General features: G+C 40.1%; 1 protein-coding gene across 1 annotated transcript; it reads left to right on the top strand.

Moving 5' to 3' along the window:
* Positions 1-1,504: 1,504 nt before the first annotated feature.
* On the top strand, positions 1,505-7,555 carry LOC142150526 (extracellular calcium-sensing receptor-like). Its single transcript, XM_075205722.1, has 5 exons — positions 1,505-1,771; positions 4,136-4,522; positions 5,043-5,270; positions 6,436-6,559; positions 6,645-7,555. The coding sequence occupies exons 1-5, from the start codon at positions 1,505-1,507 to the stop codon at positions 7,553-7,555; spliced, it is 1,917 nt and encodes a 638-aa protein (XP_075061823.1).
* The last annotated feature ends 10,574 nt before the right edge of the window (positions 7,556-18,129 follow it).

Below are 18,129 nucleotides of genomic sequence, written 5' to 3'. Positions count from 1 at the left end.
GATTTGAAAAAGGATTTCTCCTGTGTGTGATACAGATATTTCTCCTCCTGTGTTTATGACACTGGGAAAACCAAAGTGACCCACTATGACTCCCATACTCTCTATGATAAAGATGGATCTTATGATCAATCCAATGAACTGGCTGCATAAAATAAGTTACCTGTTGCTTTGTGAGGTTTTGTTGCTGTATACATTTGTTGGACAAGTAGGTGCGGAATTGAAGTCCATTCAAGCCTGCCATCTTCCCAGTGTGAATATCACTGGGTATCTAAATCAGCCTGGTGACCTAGTGATAGGAGGCACCTTCCCGGTCCATGTGGACAGAAGCTACATCAAAACTCATTATACTAGAGAGCCAGTGGACATTAAATGCCAGGTGTAAGTATCTGACCCTTGGAAAGAAAATTATACAGTATCGAACTTTGGAGAAGTTACTCGTTCAGTTATCCTGGAGTGGTAAGGGTTAACTGCACACTTCAGTTCAGTTCAGTTTCTGCAGATTTGCGCATGCACAGTGGAATAAAAACCCCGGATTTTATATTGGATGAGGGAGGGATAATAAAATATTTAAAAAGTACAAAAATTTACTTTTACATTTATAGAAAATTTACTTTAAAGTATTTTTTTTAAAAAAATTGCAAAAACATGTATATTTCATAATACATTAAAAAATAAGTGTTCCAAAAATAAAGCATTTATTTAATGATTGTAATCTATTATCGCCAACCTGAGATGGACAAATCATACATTATAATAAGTCACTTTTGGGTGTATATTGCATATCCCTGAATTTGGGGGTACATATAATATAGAGGGACCTCTGGAGTTCTGGAGAAACTCACAACAGCATTTGACACCGGTAATGTTTATTTCTCTATCACTGACGCCATGGAGAAATTTCTAATAATTACACTCTAACAGCAATGTTTCAATAAATCTGATTGGACGGCTGCCATGGTCTATTGAATCAACTTTATTGGCACATTACAGTACCGGTGTGGTCAGGGTGAGTGTCTCTGGAACTGCATAGTTCCCAGACATAGAGTGATATAATACAGGCCCAGATTACACAGAAAAACTGATTAAAGGAACAAAATGCAAATCTGAAACTTGTCCATCAAACGGTTGCTGACGTAACACCTGTGCTCTCCACTGCTATCTGATTTGCTGTCAGGGATAGGTCAATAAGAGAAAAGATTCTATATTCAAAATATTTTTCGGTTTAGAATACAGATGGAGAAATGTTCTTGTAGCTAGACTGCACAATCCAACTTAATACCATAAGCGGTACTGTACTTGCATAAAAGTGTGAGCTGGCGGAGCGAATTTGGTGGAATATGGTGCACATGCTACACACTAGAAATGTAGGGTTGTGCAATTTCCGTAAAGGATAATTCCTATATAAATATGTTGTGTATTTTAAAACTTTAATATCTTTCTATAGAAATGACACGTGACATTTCCTCTGTTCTCCATTAGGCTTGAATTTCAAAAATACCAGAGAATGCAGGCCTTCATATTCGCTGTGGAGGAGATCAACAAATCTCCTGACCTTCTCTCCAACATCTCCCTGGGGTTCCAGATCTTTGACACCTGTTCTGTCTTGAGACGAGCAGCAGAAGGGACCCTGTGGATGTTATCCGGAGGACCAGAAAAGGTCCCAAATTATCGCTGTGGTAAAGAAGGACCCCTTGCTGGTGTTGTTGGTGATTCTGGGTCTACACGTTCCATCCTCATGGCTCAGATATTGGGTCTTTATAGATACCCACAGGTAACAAAACATAATCTGAATCTTGGATTGGCTAAGTGGGACTCTTTTTTGCACAAAAGCATCACAATCACATTATGAGATCAGAGAATCAGCTTAAAGTGTTTAAGTAGCCTAAACAGTACATTATTCTGTGAAAATCAAGTTAAAGAAAGCAAGCTAGTAGAAGACATTACTACACAATCATGAACTAACCTGTTACATAGTCTTGATTACTATTTGATATCAGATTCACTAAGATGAGCACAAAAAATTGGGATTTCAAAGGGAGCACATGTTGCCCACCACTGATGTAGAACCTATTACACAGCAGAATACCTGACAACAGTCCCAATTTTTGCAGGACACTCCTGATTTCTGAAGGTCAATAAGAGGCATGGGATTCTGTGGATAAGTAGTACTGATATAATCAAATCGGGACATTTAGCGGATTGGGCTGAAAGCCTACTTGTTGCAAATTTTCCAAAAAGTAGAAAATACATTAGATATTCTAATTGATTTTGAATATGTACTGTATATTTTATATAATAAATAATTTTTAATTCAGTGTCCTTCTCCCGATAGAACTCAGCAATTTATTTTGTTGCAGAATGTGAGGCAGCCCTCTTGGGCACCCTCAGCTGCTATTCAATTGAATAATTTGCATCAGTCCCATCAGTTTATAGTCTAAATTCCCTACCACACACACTTTCTAAGGCCAATTTTGTCAGAAGCCAATTAACCTACCCATCTTTGCTGGAAGCCAAATAACCTACCTATTTGGATTGGGGGAGGAAACGGGAGCACCCACAGGAAACCTACATAAACAAGGGGAGAACATAGAAATTTCACACAAATAGGGCCATGCTTGGACTTGAACTCATGTATTGACATTATTTACTTTGTCGCACAATTAGATATTGTTCAGATAAAGTTATCAAGAAAATATTATATTATGTAAAGTGTGGGTTATTTAATATCTCAAGTCAGGTTTTATTAAGGGCTCTTTCATTTGCTTTTTTTTGCATTTTTACTGATTTTTTTTCACTTATATTTTTATTACAATGGTGCATAAAATACAGGTGGCTACGGGATATATCTTGCAGGTAATATAGTTAAACCAATAATACAATGTAAACATAATCAAACTTGCACAATTCAAAGTAGTAGTGACGTAAAGTTAAAAAGACTACTAGACTAATTATCTAATATAATGTAGAGAATTATAGCTAGAATCTGGTGACTATGGGCAACAAAACACTTCTCCTTTTGAAGGTTTGATAACTATACCCCTAGATGTGAGGGGTGGGTGGTCATGAAAATCCATGTTGCACCAATCAGCCAGTCAGCGTTCCGTAATGGGCATCAGTTATACTATATTTTATGTATGATGATCCTACATATTATGGAGCTCTGTACATTGTGGGGATTATAAGGTGTAAAAAACATAGACAATAACATGAAACAGAAGGAAAAAATGCCACTGCCCAAGGAGCTTACAATCTAAAAGATGTGGAGAACAAAAAATACATTAGGCAGTGGAATAGCAATCATAGCCACGTGTCCATGGATACGGGCACTGCGTCAATTCATGTACTGGAGCTCCTAGTTATGCAAAAAATGTAAAGCGGGGCCTATATTCAGTCTTCAGTGACTCTATTTTACATGAGACATAATTTATAATGCAATTCAAAACAGAAGGCCCAGGTGATCACTAAATTTTCAATGAGAAGCTAATAACAGGCAAAACTTTGTGGTGATGCTCCATACAAGCATATATAAATATAGGTGAAATCCTCCTTCAACCCTGAGTATTAGCTCTTTCTGCATAGGAATAGATTCATGAAAGTACATTACGCTCTGAATGTGGGACACGTCTATGGTGTCATTACGACACTGAGTTTGGTATGTTTAATCACAATTACGACATTGATTCTTGTAAAAGGAGGATTGTCCCTCGGAAGAGGTGCCAGCAAAATGTTTAAGTAAATAAAGTCCCTGAGTATTTTACATAATATAAAGCTATGCTGCTATTTTCCTCATATTGCTGGTGTGACTAAGATATTTAAGAATGGACTTGCATCAAGTCAATCTTACTGTATAACAGAAGGTTCCTTATAATCATTCATTGACACTACAAACAGGAGGCAACCTCATAATCACCACCTAATCTCAAAGTATTTAAAGTTACTCACATTAAAATTTGGGAATTAACCAGTTTGTATGTAATTCCTTGTTTATTCAGCTAGTTCATTTTGAAAATATGTCTTTCCTTACCAAGCTTTTAAATGGATGTGTTTCATGTAGAAAACCATTCCTATTGGACACGTGTTTGTTGGTAAAGGAATTACAGATAATATAATAACTGTCATTTTTATTTGTCTACAGATCAGTTACTTTTCTAGCAGCCCCTTCCTTAGCAATCGGAACTTGTTTCCTTCCTTCTTCCGTACAATACCTAGTGACGCTTTTCAGTCCAGAGGCCTAGCTGAGCTAATATTGCACTTTGGCTGGACATGGGTGGGGTTCCTAGCATCTGATAATGACTATGGCCAACTGGGCATCCAGTTGGTAAAACAAGAATCAATCAAAGCTGGGGTTTGTGTGGCCTTCATTGAGAATATATTGACTGGTCAACCCAACAGGAATGCTCCACACATTGTAAAAGTTATTAAGGACTCGACAGCTAAGGTTGTGGTAGTGATGTCCTCGGATTCAGATTTTATGCCGGTAGTAGAAGAACTGGCAAATCAAAATGTGACTGGGAAAATCTGGGTAGCAAGTGAATCATGGTCAACCTCTACCCTTCTTTCAAAAGAAAAGTTCCAAAAAGTTTTAGTAGGCACGATTGGTTTTGCAGTCCACGGTGGTCAGATGCCAGGATTTGTAGAATACCTCAACAGCCTACATCCCTTAAAGTACCCCAGTGATTCTTTTATAGTGGAGTTTTGGGAGCAGACTTTTTCTTGCAAGTGGACTAACCTACATTATTTAAATGGCTGGATAGACAACAAAACAATCAATGCATGTACAGGGGAAGAAAAATTAGAGGGCTCCATTACAAACATAGATTTTAGAATACCTTTTAGTGTTTACACCTCAGTTTATACCTTTGCATGGGCCTTACAAAACTTGCTTCATTGCAAACCAGGAGCTGGACCATTCCATCATGGCACCTGTGCTAATATCTCATCATTGCATCCTTGGCAAGTAAGAAAGTTCTCTTTAATCTTTAAGTCTCTTACTGTCACATTTTGACCAGCTCTTTTAAATAATTCTGTATATTCTTTTTCAGCTTCTCCATTATATTAAAACTGTCAATTTTCAGACAAAAGACAAAACACGTGTATTTTTTAATGATGAAGGAGATCCTCAAGTCATCTACGACATTGTGAACTGGCAGTTAAGCAGCATGACCACCTTGGAGCAGGTCATAGTTGGAAGTTATAACTTGAGCTCACCAGATTGGAATACTTTGAATATTGACAATGCTGCCATTATATGGGCCATAGGTGACAAAAAGGTAGGACTGCTTCAAAATTACTCTGTACACACATTACATAGCAGAGCTTTCTTTTTAATAATACTGCTAAGTATTAATGTAAGCATTCTCGCAACATGCTAACTAACATATTGCTGCAAGACTTCTCCAGTGCTGCTACCCATCTATAAAATTCCCTAACACCAGGCTTTCCCACAGCCCTCAAATCTTCATAAGAACTCTGAAAAACAAATATCTTTTTTAGTGCTTACCTTATCCCCAATGACACTATTCAGATAAATGCACCCTCAAAACTGTCCCAATCTCCACTCTGAGCCACACTCGCTCCTCTTGTTTCAGCTGTGACCACTTCCACTTAGAATGTAAGCTCCCTAATGAGCAGGGTTCTCCATACCCGTTGTTTACATGTCTGCAATTATTTTGTCCACCTTTTATGTCACTGTTTTATGTATGTCTTGTTTTTCCTAGTGCAAGGTTCTGTAGCACCTTATATATCTATGATAATAATAATAATAAAAATAATAATAATAATTAGAAGCTGAATTAGCAACGACTACTACCGGGTTTTTATTTAAAACCAAAGTCAGGGTCATTTATGAAAATACTTGCATATTTGTGGGGTATGCGATCACACATACACTTTAGCTGGAGAATGGGTACATTGCGGCACTCAAGAGGTGTAAGTAAAGAAGGTTCAGTGCATGCTCTGCATCTTGCACAGTGTAAAATCTCAAATGCATACTGGTAGCTTTGCCAACTGTATATTACAATTATGTGATAAAAAAATGTAAATACTCAAGACAAGAGTAAATTAATCCAGTTCCTTTGTCCTCTTAGTTTGGCAAGATGAGCAGATAAACTGCAGTATATTAGGAACATTGTTACATGAGCCCTGTGGGACATAGAGATACAGGTTGACAGTGTGTAGAGATTAATTTACAACAATGATGCATGGTCTACACACATCCACAGGAGGGCAAGGAAGGTAGTTCTAATGTCCACTAAATATGCCGGTCTTTGGCAACCTATACATTACAAGCTGCCGTGGGATTACCATTCACAACATGCACTGCCACCTAGTAGTCCCAACACAGTTTCCTACACAGTGTCATCATCTAGAGCAATTAAAAATATCTGTATCTCCTACAAGCACTATAACAGGTCAAACTTTATTTATCTCACTTAGGTTCCTCAATCAAAGTGCAGTCCAAGCTGTCCTTCAGGATTTAGAAAGGTGACTATTCCAGGAAAACCCAGCTGCTGTTTTGAGTGTGTTCCATGCCCACAAGGAGAGATTTCAAATAAAACAGGTACTATCAATAATTTGGACAGATTATTTTGTTAAATCCCAACTATGTTATTTTTGAAAGTCCTGATGGTAACGTTCTTTTCCAGATTCTGTCGATTGCCAGGAGTGTTCCTGGGATATGTGGCCCAATCGCCTCCAGAATATGTGCTTACCAAGGACTATTGAGTTTCTTTCTTACAATGAAGCTATGGGTGTTAACCTGGCAACCATTGCCATATTCTCTTCAGTTGTCCCAATTGGCATTTTGGTAGTTTTCATCCACTACAGAACTACACCCATAGTCCGAGCCAATAACTGGTCTCTCAGCTGTCTTCTCCTCATATCACTATGCTTTTGCTTCCTTTGTTCATTAGGCTTTATTGGATACCCACAACCCGAGAAGTGCCTGCTGCGTCAGGTGGCATTTGGTTTGGTTTTTTCTTTCTGCATCTCTTGTGTTCTGGCCAAGACTATTACAGTTGTCATTGCCTTCAAGGCCACCAGACCGGGAACTAGATTAAAACAATGGACTGGCACAAAAGTGTCCTACTCTGTTATTGCAATTTGTGTTATTATTCAAGTATGTATTTGTGTGATGTGGCTTTCTTGCTCACCTCCATTTCCAGAATACGATAAACAAACACAGTCTGGTGTCATCGTTATTAGCTGCAATGAGGGTTTTTCCCTTGCGTTCTGGACTATGCTAGGATATCTTGCCCTCTTAGCCACCGTCAGTTTCATTGTTGCCTTCTTGGCTAGAAGACTACCTGACAGCTTTAATGAGGCCAAGTACATCACCTTCAGCATGTTGGCCTTCCTCAGTGTTTGGATATCCTTTATCCCAGCCTCACTCAGCTCACGTGGGAAGTATACTGTGGCGATGGAGATCTTCGCCATCTTGTCCTCTAGCTGGGCTGTGGTGGTTTGTATATTCTTCCCAAAATGTTTTGTCATATTGTTTCGACCAGACATGAATTCCAGAGGACTTCTGATGAGGAAAGACCATGATCGTAAATAGAAAATCCAGACTTTCCATGAAATGTTGGACTTCTGTCGTAAATTACCATTCTTCCAAATCTGTGTTAAATATTTCTCAACAGATAAAAACCTCAACCAAGATATTGCTCTGTAAATGGCATAGTATAATACATAAAGGAGCCAGTAAGTAAAAAATCGCAAAAGGGAATTTATTTAAAATAAATATTTCAGTAAGTAAAGAGAAATCTTTGTATATGAGTCAATATTACTTTTCATAACGAGTGAGATTCTATTTATTATTATTATTACTTTTATTTATAAGGCGCCACAAAAGGTCTGCAGCGTCGTACAAAACATTTACAGCATTCAATAAAACAGACAGCAACGATACGAAGCAAATTACAAAATACATGAAAAACAAAATAATACAAAGACCAGACTTACTGATTAAACAAATTACACACAGATAACACCATAATGTGTTCAAGTTATTCACGGAACAGTGAGTGAGAGTGGTGGTAATGCCCAAGGAGAAGAAGCCTGAGCTCAAGAAGACAGGGCTAAGGAAAAAGTCCTGGAGGTACAAAGGGTGATGACAGAGGTAGGCTGGACTGAGGACAGGGGGACATCTGACCCCCTTCCCCCCCAGAGGCTGGTTTCATAGTGGGCTACCTTATGCTTGGTATCTGGGCCACTTGCATTTTCTTTTCCTTTAAAATGTTCCTAATAGGCTGCTGAGTGGAGTCTTGCCCTCCAGGCTAGAGTTTGTCAGGGATCCACTGGGTGATGCAATAATTGATGTGAAACACAAGGAAAGAAGACCCTGCTTGTGAGAGCTTACATCCTAAAGGGAAGGGGAAGGCACTAATAGGGTCTTACCGAGTGGGGGAGTGAAGGTCATTTAACTTATTGTAATAATAGTTATCTCCCACTCTCATCTCCACCTGCTACCTCTGTTATCTCTGCTCAAGATTGGACATAATTATGGAGAACTTACACTGACAGTGAAGCTAAACATTGAGAAAAAAAACACAATTGTGCTGGATATCCCTCTAAACATGGGGCACAACATAAGTGGTCCACAAGTGTTGCTATTTTGTCATAGAATTATTTTGTGTATGGTCCACCTATTTTTCACAGGGCAGATTATGGACTTTTCATTCATTATGGAAATCATTTGCTTAAAAATAATCTGATAGGTATATGAGGGTGATTTACAAGGCAGCAAATGCTTCTATTTTTTTTACCAATATCAATGTGCAAACATGGTTTTAGCAAATATTTGTGCATAGCTAGCAGGACACTTTTCATCTTCTTCATTTATTTATATAGCGCCACTGATTCCACAGCGCTGTACAGAGAACTCATTCACATCAGTCCCTGCCCCATTGGAGCTTACAGTCTAAATTCCCTAACACACACACACAGACAGACTAGGGTCAATTTTGATAGATGCCAATTAAACTACTAGTATGTTTTTGGAGTGTGGGAGGAAACCGTAGCACCCGGAGGAAACCCAAGCAAACACAGGAAGAACATACAAACTCCACACAGATAATGCCATGGTCGGGGGATTGAACTTATGACCCCAGCGCTGTGAGGCACAAGTGCTAACCACTAAGCCACTGTGCTGACACTTTAAGTGTTTGAAATTTTTCTCCTAAATACTGCTCATATACAGTACTTGTGGATATCTTTATTTCATGTGACACATTTGCATATTTTAATGTTATAATTACATTGGCTTTAGTGCTCCTCGTGTGTAGAACTTGACCCAAACATCTAATCACTGCTGACACCAAGGACATACAAATTGAGTCCATTTGTGGAGTGAAGGACCGCCACTCTCACCCCTCCCCACCCCTAAAAAATTATTTTATGTAATCCCAGCTACCTGCACGCTTAGGGTTATGTTGCTGTGGGTATGGATAGATCTCACCTCTTCTCTGACACAGTGCCTCCACCTAAATCTGACTCACATTCCTTTGGACAATAGGTCTTGCCAGTTCCTGCCAGGGTTTGACTTAGGAACCCCTGGACACATCTAAGGGAAACTAATGATTATTTATTAACATACACACTTGGTGCATATATTAGTGGAGGTTAAGACTCTACAGCCTAAACTAACAATGATGCTTTGTGGTTTATATACAATGACGTAACTGGTTTTAATACAATAATGTAACACTCTTTGGGCTCTTGAATGTAAAAGGCTGGGTGACTGTAAATAGGGAGTGAGTAGGTGTTTCTCACCTTTAAGTCTTGATAGTGCCTCCACCTGAACCTGAATTCCTTCTCTGGGATGTGTTTCTGGAATTTGAACACTGGGGGTCGATTCAGGAGAACCCCAGCCCCATGGCAGATATTGGCCCCCTCCAAAGGACACTCAAACAATATAATAATGTAATAAACTCCCCTTTGGAGTGAGATTTATTTAATATAGGCTGGCTAAACAAATAAAATATTAGAAGAGACAGACAATTGTACATGCACAACGTGTTTCTATTAGGGATTGAATATAGATTACAGTAACCCATTTAATGTCTGTTATCTTTCTTCCTGGAACCTATTATCGTGGACAAAGAAATAACCTTTGTAACACTAACTTTTCCCTAATTGTTACTTACTATTAACACTCTACTTGAAAGAAAGATTAGGGTAATAATTTCACTCAATGTTACGATTATGTTAAGCAATACTTATTATTACTGTTAGCTGAAATTATCTCTAATCACTCTACTCTATGTTTGTCATCACCCTCTTATTATATTAAGGGCTTATTATAAGCTATCAAGGTCTGACTTTTCAGCGATTTGAAATCGTGGTAAATCGCGGGTAATAACCAGCGATTTGAGCCTCCATGTCGCCAGATGAATCAAGCTGCGTTTTTACTCTGATCTTGAAAATCGCTGGTTATCACTAGCGATTTGCTGGGAACTCAAACTCTCCCGTGTTTAGGTGAAAACTGCCATAGACAACACTCTGCTTCCTAGCTGTGACATTTGTAAACACATCACTGTTACACTGCCCTGCCTATACAGCCGCAGGCCCGGCAGCTGTCAAAAGTTTAAAAAAATAGATGAATGTTTGAAAAAAAAAATGCATGGGGCCCCCCGTCTGAACACTATCAACACTAGTGCTGCCAGCCTACTGCTGGTTGCGCAAAAATCGGGGAAAAATTTGTGAGGGGTCACACCGATTTTCACGAAACCAGTACTAGGCAAACCAGCCGGGGTGATTGGCACTATAGATAGGGAACACGCAGCAGGGGTTCCCCTACCATAGTGACAAACCAACCCCAGGCTGTTCAGTGCTGGGCAGGATTCCCTAGAGAGTGGGGTCTGCAAAAAAAAATGAGAGCATCCCCCCCTTCCTTCTAGGTGGTTACGAGTATGTAGTGATGCATTTGCTTATGTATAATCTTTGTGGTTTTAATCTTTAAAAGATGTATGAAATGAATTAATAATTGCCATTGCTCATTTTGATTCTAATGGTCTGTATTGTATATATATAATAAATCAGCATACTTTGAAAAAACTTTTGTATACATTTTTCTTTTTCCATAAAAACATGTTAAAGCAAATGTACATAAAATGTTATTTATAAAAAATCAGAAAGCAGTTAGCACACAACAATAAACAGCACAGTAGTAGGGTCTTGTTCTTCAAATCCACAAATCATTAACAGTTATTCGTATTAGAGATGCTCAGGCCCGGTTCCCAGAGAACCGAACATACCTGAACTTAGCATATCGAGCCAAGCCGGCTCAGTAGTTTTGCGCTTTTTCAGAATTGAAAACGAGGCAAAACGTCATCTTTATGTTGTCGGATCTCGCGAGTCTTGGATTCTATAAGTACGGCCCTCCACGGCAATCCAGCGCCATTTCCCAGAGGAACACAGAAGTGGTAGCACAGTCTGTAGAGCAGTTGGGCAGCAACATAGGTAGAATAGAAAGAGAAGGGGATAGCAGTGTTTTTCAAAGTCTACAGTGACATTCAGGAGAGCTCCATTGCTCCATTGCTAATTGTCATTGCTGAAATAGAATTAATAGGGCAGACTTGGTCTTCTAAATCTGCAGTCCCATAATGTACAGTGTTATATAGGTAATACACAAAGAGGAGAGCTCCATTGGTAATTGTCATTGCTGAAATACAAATACTAGGGCTGGCAGGCTTTTCTTCTGACTTTGCAGTGAAATTGTACAGTGTTATATAGGTTACACACGAGGAGAGCTCCATTGCTCCCTTGCTAATTGTCATTGAGGAAATACAAATACTAGGGCTGGCAGGCTTTTCTTCTCACTTTGCAGTCAAATTGTACGGTGTTATATAGGTTACACACAAAGAGGATAGCTCCACTGCAAAATTGCTAATTGTCATTGTTGAATTAGAAATTATAGGGCTGGCTGGCATGGTCTAAATCTGCAGTTACATTTTACTGTACCATAGCTCACTCAGAAACAGGAGAGGTGGCAGGGTTCAGTGCTGGAACAGAAATTGTAATAATAGGGCTGTCAGTGTTCTTAAAATTCTCCAGTGAAATGTTACTATGCCATAGCTCATACAGAAACAGGAGGGGTGCCATTGTTGTTGTCACTCTCCAGTCTCTGTCATGATCATACTAATCCCTCTACCTCATGTGCTAAAGCCTATGTTCATGTGCATAGCGGTTTAAGTCAGGGAAACAAAAATGTAAATAAAAAGCTTGTACCTTTTTAAAGAAAGAAAAACCTCTCTAATAAAGGTGAATGTAACGATACTGGTGGTATTACCTGAAGCCCAATAGCCGAGTAGATATCCAGAGAGTAGTCAGACGTTAGCTCGGTCGGTACATATGCGGGTAGTCAGACGTTTGCCGGGTCAGTACACAATCGGGTAGTCAGACATTTGCCGGGTCGGTACACAAGCGGGTAGTCAGACATTTTGCAGGGTCAGTACACAAGCGGGTAGTCAGACGTTAGCCGGGTCGGTACACAAGCAAGTAGTCAGACCTTAGCCGGGTCAGTACACAAGCAAGTAGTCACAGATGCAAGGTAGAGTAGCAGGTAGCAGGAGCTGAGCAAGCAGAATACTCAAGCATATGTCTGAACCAGGAAGTGCCATTTATAGGCCCAAACAGGAAACAGGATCCAAGATGGTTTCTCTTTGATTCCAAACTGGCCATCTTGGATAAGGGCAAATCTAAGGGCAAGTTTGCAAATACAGAGACCTCTAGTGGTCGGAGGTGCCAATGTCAAGGTAATTCCTTACAGTATTCCCCCCTTTAAATAACGTCCTCTGGACGGTGCTTTACAGGATTTCTCCGGGTATCTTTGATGAAATTCACGCAGTAATCGAGGTGCATGGACGTTCTCTTCTGGTTCCCATGAATTGTCTTCTGGTCCATATTCCTGCCATTGTATCAAATACTGAAGTCTATTTCTAAATATTCGAGAATCTAATATTTTCTCTACCAGAAACTCCTCATGTTCATCAATTTGAACAGGATCTGGAGGAGCCAAAGTACGACCAGGAAATGGATTTGAAACTACTGGCTTCAGTAAGGAAACATGAAAGACAGGATGAACCTTCATAGATCCTGGGAGTACAAGTCGAAAGGCAGATGAACTGACTTGGGCAAAAATTTTAAAAGGACCTATATATTTCGGTCCTAATTTAGGAGTAGGCACGCTTATTTTTAGGTTTCTTGTAGAAAGCCAAACATCGTCACCAACATTTAAAACTGGTGCAGCTTTACGATGTCTGTCTGCAATTCTCTTATAACTGTCCTGTGCATGTTGCAATGTCTCTCTTGGTACCTCGAGATTATTCTGTAGCGACTCTAGTCTGGATGTAACAGCAGGTATGGAAGAATCATGTGGAAAATTGGGGAGTAGGCTTGGATGATACCCCAAATTGACATAAAAAGGACTTTGTCTTGTGGATGAGTGTTGTAAGTTGTTGTAAGAAAACTCTGCCATTGGCAGAACGTTAGTCAAGTCATCTTGCAGATGGCAAATGTAGCACCGTAGGTATTGTTCTAAAGTCTGATTGGTGCGTTCTGTCTGTCCATTGGATTGAGGATGGAAAGCAGTTGATAATTTGATGTTAATATTAAGAGCACTACAAAACTGCTTCCAAAAAACGTGAAGTAAATTGTACTCCTCGGTCAGAGACTAAATCATCAGGGACTCCATGTAGACGAAACACTTCTTAGATTAGTAATTCTGCTGTTTCTTTTGCAGAAGGAAGTCCACGACAGGGCACAAAATGAGCCATTTTTGTGAGTCAATCTACAACCACCAGAATTGTAGTCATACCCTTGGATGAAGGTAAATCCACAATAAAATCCATGGAAATTGAAACCCATGGATGAGAAGGAACTGGCAAAGGCTGTAAGAGTCCAAGTGGAGCAGTGCGGGGAGTCTTAAACCGGGCACAAGTACTGCAGGATGATACAAATCTTTTGACATCCTCCTTGTATTTCGGCCACCAGAAGTAACGGGATAATAATTCATGCATCTTCCAAACACCTTTATGGCCTGCCAGTCTAGAGTCATGGACAAATTGCAGTACTCTTAATCGTGCTGCTGCTGGTACATACAAGCGACGTCCATACTTCCGAATGTTATCTCAATAGGTCAAGTGTAAATCTGTAGGGGTTCTAAAAGGATCGGATCAGTTCTATAACCCTCTTTGATGTCAGATAACAGCTCACCAGTGCCAATAGCTCCCAGGAAATTTGACTTATAGAGGATTGTCTTTTCCGGATCAAGCTGTGGTGAGTCTTCCATGTATGCTCTGGATAGAGCATCAGCTTTCCCATTTCGGGATCCAGGTCTATAAGAGATAACAAAATCAAAATGATTTAGGAATAAACTCCATCTGGCTTGTCGCGGAGAAAGTCTTTTGGCAGACCGAGCAATCTCTAGATTCCGGTGGTCAGTAAGCATGGTAATTTGATGTACAGCATCTTCAAGCAAATGTCTCCATTCAGTAAATGCAGCCACAATGGCTAATAGTTCCTTATTTCCCACATCATAATTTCTTTCTAAAGCAGTCATTTGATGAGAGAAAAAAGCACATGGATGTAATAACATCTTCACTCCTATTCTCTGTGATAACAGAGAAACCTACTGCTGAATCTGAAGCATCTGCCTCAAGGATGAAAGGAAGTTCTGGGTTGGGATTTATTAATATGGGATCTGTAGTAAACTTTGTCTTAAGCAGAGAAAAAGCCCCTTCAGCTTCTGGAGACCAATGGAAGGACGATCCCTTCTTAGTTAGTTGAGTAATTGGCGTCACAATCTTGGAAAAGTCTTTAATGAAACGTCTATAGAAGTTGGCAAAACCTACAAACCTTTGTACCTCTTTTACGTTTCTTGGAGCTGGGCAATCTACTATAGCCTGGACCTTGCTAGGGTTCATTCTCAAACCTTGAGGTGAGATGATTATAGCCCAAGAACTGAATCTGTGTTTGGTGGAATTCACACTTCTCCAACTTAATGTACAAACAGTGTCTGCGAAGACATTCCAGTACGGTTTGAACCTGTTGTTGATGCTCCACTTGGGAATTTGAGAAAATTAGTATGTCATTGAGATTAATGACAACAAATTGGTCAATTAAATCTTTAAAAACATCATTCATGAAATGTTGGAATGTAGCGAGAGCATTGCACAGTCCAAAGGGCATCACCAGATGTTCAAAATGTCCATATTTACATCGAAAGGCAGTCTTCCATTCATCGCCAGATCGTATGCAAACTAAATTGTTTGCCCCTCTGTTATGTTCTTGCCCTTAGATTTGCCCTCATTCAAGATGGCCGTGATTGCCTCATGAAGTTTCCATCTTGGATCTCTGATATGAACTTGCCCTTACAATAGCCCTTATCCAAGATGGCCAGAACTGTCTCAGGAAGATTCCATTATGGATCTCATTTCCTGTTTGGGCCAAGAAAAGGCACTTCCTGTTATGCAGCCTTTGCTCGAGTATTGTGTTTCTGTCGGAACCAGATGCTTCCACAGAACCTTGCTCCCTTGTGATTTGGAATACAATTACTTGGTACCTCTACAGGATATTTATCCTGTTGATACTTTGAACTTGCTTGCTGGACATTTAAGATGTATTTCTGTATCAAAATAAATCCTGTTTACTACAGTACTACCTGGCTATTGGGTTCCGTTTGTAATACCAGAAGTGTGACAGGATACTCGAGCCCAAAATGACGGACCCCGCTTGGACAGAACCATCTGCTTTACAGCGACTTTCAGATCTGAGTTTCCACATGCATTCTGCTTCAAGACAACTACAGGAATTTCATGCAAAATTTCAAGAACTGGAGACCCAGTGTACAAATAATTTTCAACTGCAAAATCAACAGGTAACTGAGTTGCAAATAAATGTTCATGAACTCAAAGATCAAAAAGCGTGTCACGGGCACTAGGAGATTTACCCAGAATTCACCAGGTGTAGCTACACTTACCAGAAGTGCGGACCTCTGGGTAGTGTGGTGAATCAGTGGAACCATACAGTAGAATAGAGGAAAGGAATGTCAATAGTATAAATGCTGAGTCTTGGCACCGTGGAACTGTGATGGAACAGCAGTTTAGTAAACAGGATAAAATGAGGAAAGAGTCCAAGTGCCTTAGCACGCAGGTAGCATATAGCAGGCCAGTACTTGATAACTGGATAACGTTAGGCAAAGACCAATCAACAATATAGTAGAAGAGTCAGCGACTTGCAGCTACAATACAGAGGCACTTGTAGACTTTAGTCCAGCTAATAGGTACCATACAGAGTAGTAGCTATATCACAAGGAAACATGAATGGTCTACAGCTGGTAAGTTTCACCACTGATATGTAGAGAAAACTTGTCCAGCGCAGGTGTGTAACAGAATAGCGTGAGTGGTCTGCAATTGGCAAGTTGTACCACTGATGTGAAGGGAAGACTTGTCCAGGCGCAGGCATGGAACGGAGTAACGTGAGTGGTCTGCAATAGGCAAGTTGTACCACTGATGTGAAGGGAAGGCTTGTCCAGGTGCAGGCGTGGAACGGAGTAACGTGAGTGGTCTGCAATAGGCAAGTTGTACCACTGATGTGACGGGAAGACTTGTCCAGGTGCAGGCATGTAATAGAGCAAAGTGAGTGGTCTGCAACAAGCAAGTTGTACCACTGATGTGAAGGGAATACTTGTCCAGGTGCAGGCATGTAACGGAGCAACGTTAGTGGTCTTCAATAGGCAAGTTGTACCACTGATGTATAGAGGAGACTTGTCCAGGAGCAGGCAGGTAACGGAGGTAGCGAGATTAGTCTGCAGCGGGTAAGTTCTACTACCGATGTGGAGAGAAGACTTGTCCAGAAGCAGGCAGGTAACGAAGGTAGCGAGAGTAGTCTGCAACGGGTAAGTTCTACTACCGATGTGGAGAGGAGACTTGTCCAGAGCAAACGGATAACACGAGCAGAAACAGGAAACACCTCAGAGTCTCAAGGAATGAGAACCAAGAACAGGCAAAGGTAATAGGGCAACAGGTACCTTAAGTACTGAGAGGTGATTAATTAACCAATGAGACTAGAGGCAAGGTATTAACAGTTCAGGGTTTCTGCACATGCGCAATCTTAGTCAAGATGGCGGACGGCCGCGGCTCAGGAGAGGCGCCGGCAGGAGCGAGAGAGACCCATGTCCCAACCTAGAGGCACTAACAGTCCGGTGAGTGATATAGCGCTACAAAATGGAGTTATTACAGAACTACAGGTGCGGCCTCAAGAAGTTAATGTTGTAGCACCTTCAGCTGCAGTACATCAGCCCACACTCCCACTACCTCCGGCTTGATTCTCAGGTGATCTTAAAAAATACAGAGGTTTTATTAATCAATGTAATATGCATTTTGATTTACATCCTACTTATTTTTTGACTGATGTACAGAAAGTATGTTGTATTCTTTTATTGTTGAAAGATGATGCCTTGGCATGGGCTTCTCCTTTGATAGAAGCAAAAAGTCCCATATTACAAGATCTTTCTAATTTTATGGATGCAATGAACCAGATATTTGATGATCCAAATCGAAGTGCTACTGCTGAGTCAGTTTTATTAAAGATGCGTCAGGGAAGACGTTCAGTGGCTGAATACACCTCTGATTTCCGAAGATGGATCTTGGACACAGATTGGAATTCGGCAGCTAAGCTGTCTGTTTATCGAAAGGGGTTATCTGAGTTCATTAAAGATGAATTATCTAGAGCTGATGCACCCACTGAATTTGAAGCCTTTGTTAAACATTGTATTCATATTGATGCTCGTCAAATGGAGAGGAAACAAGATAGATGGGGCTCCATGTGGACTCGTCCTAATTATCCAGAACCAGCAATATCAAATTTCTCTGGAACTCCTGCAACACAACAAATTGAGGAGTCTGAGCCAATGCAAATAGATACCATTCGCAAACCGATTTCTATTGAAAGAAGAGATCAACGACGACAAGAAAATCTCTGTTTGTATTGTGGTAAATCTGGACATTATGTATCTAATTGTTCTCAACGACTCTGCAAGACAGTTGCTACATTGATGGAACCTAAAGACTCTGACCAGGAATCTATTATTTCATGCTGCTCACATCAACTGAATGCTATTATTCTTCAAAT

Source organism: Mixophyes fleayi, chromosome 4 (assembly GCF_038048845.1).
Source record: "Mixophyes fleayi isolate aMixFle1 chromosome 4, aMixFle1.hap1, whole genome shotgun sequence".
Classification (NCBI taxonomy): domain Eukaryota; kingdom Metazoa; phylum Chordata; class Amphibia; order Anura; family Limnodynastidae; genus Mixophyes; species Mixophyes fleayi.
This window is presented reverse-complemented; position numbering and strand designations above follow the sequence as displayed.

Coding starts and splice junctions, on each gene's coding strand:
- LOC142150526 (XM_075205722.1), top strand. CDS start 1,505: ATGCAGGCCTTCATATTCGCTGTGGAGGAGATCAACAAATCTCCTGAC. Junction 1,772..4,135: donor GTCTTTATAGATACCCACAG/GTAACAAAACAT, acceptor ATTTGTCTACAG/ATCAGTTACTTTTCTAGCAG. Junction 6,560..6,644: donor AGAGATTTCAAATAAAACAG/GTACTATCAATA, acceptor GTTCTTTTCCAG/ATTCTGTCGATTGCCAGGAG.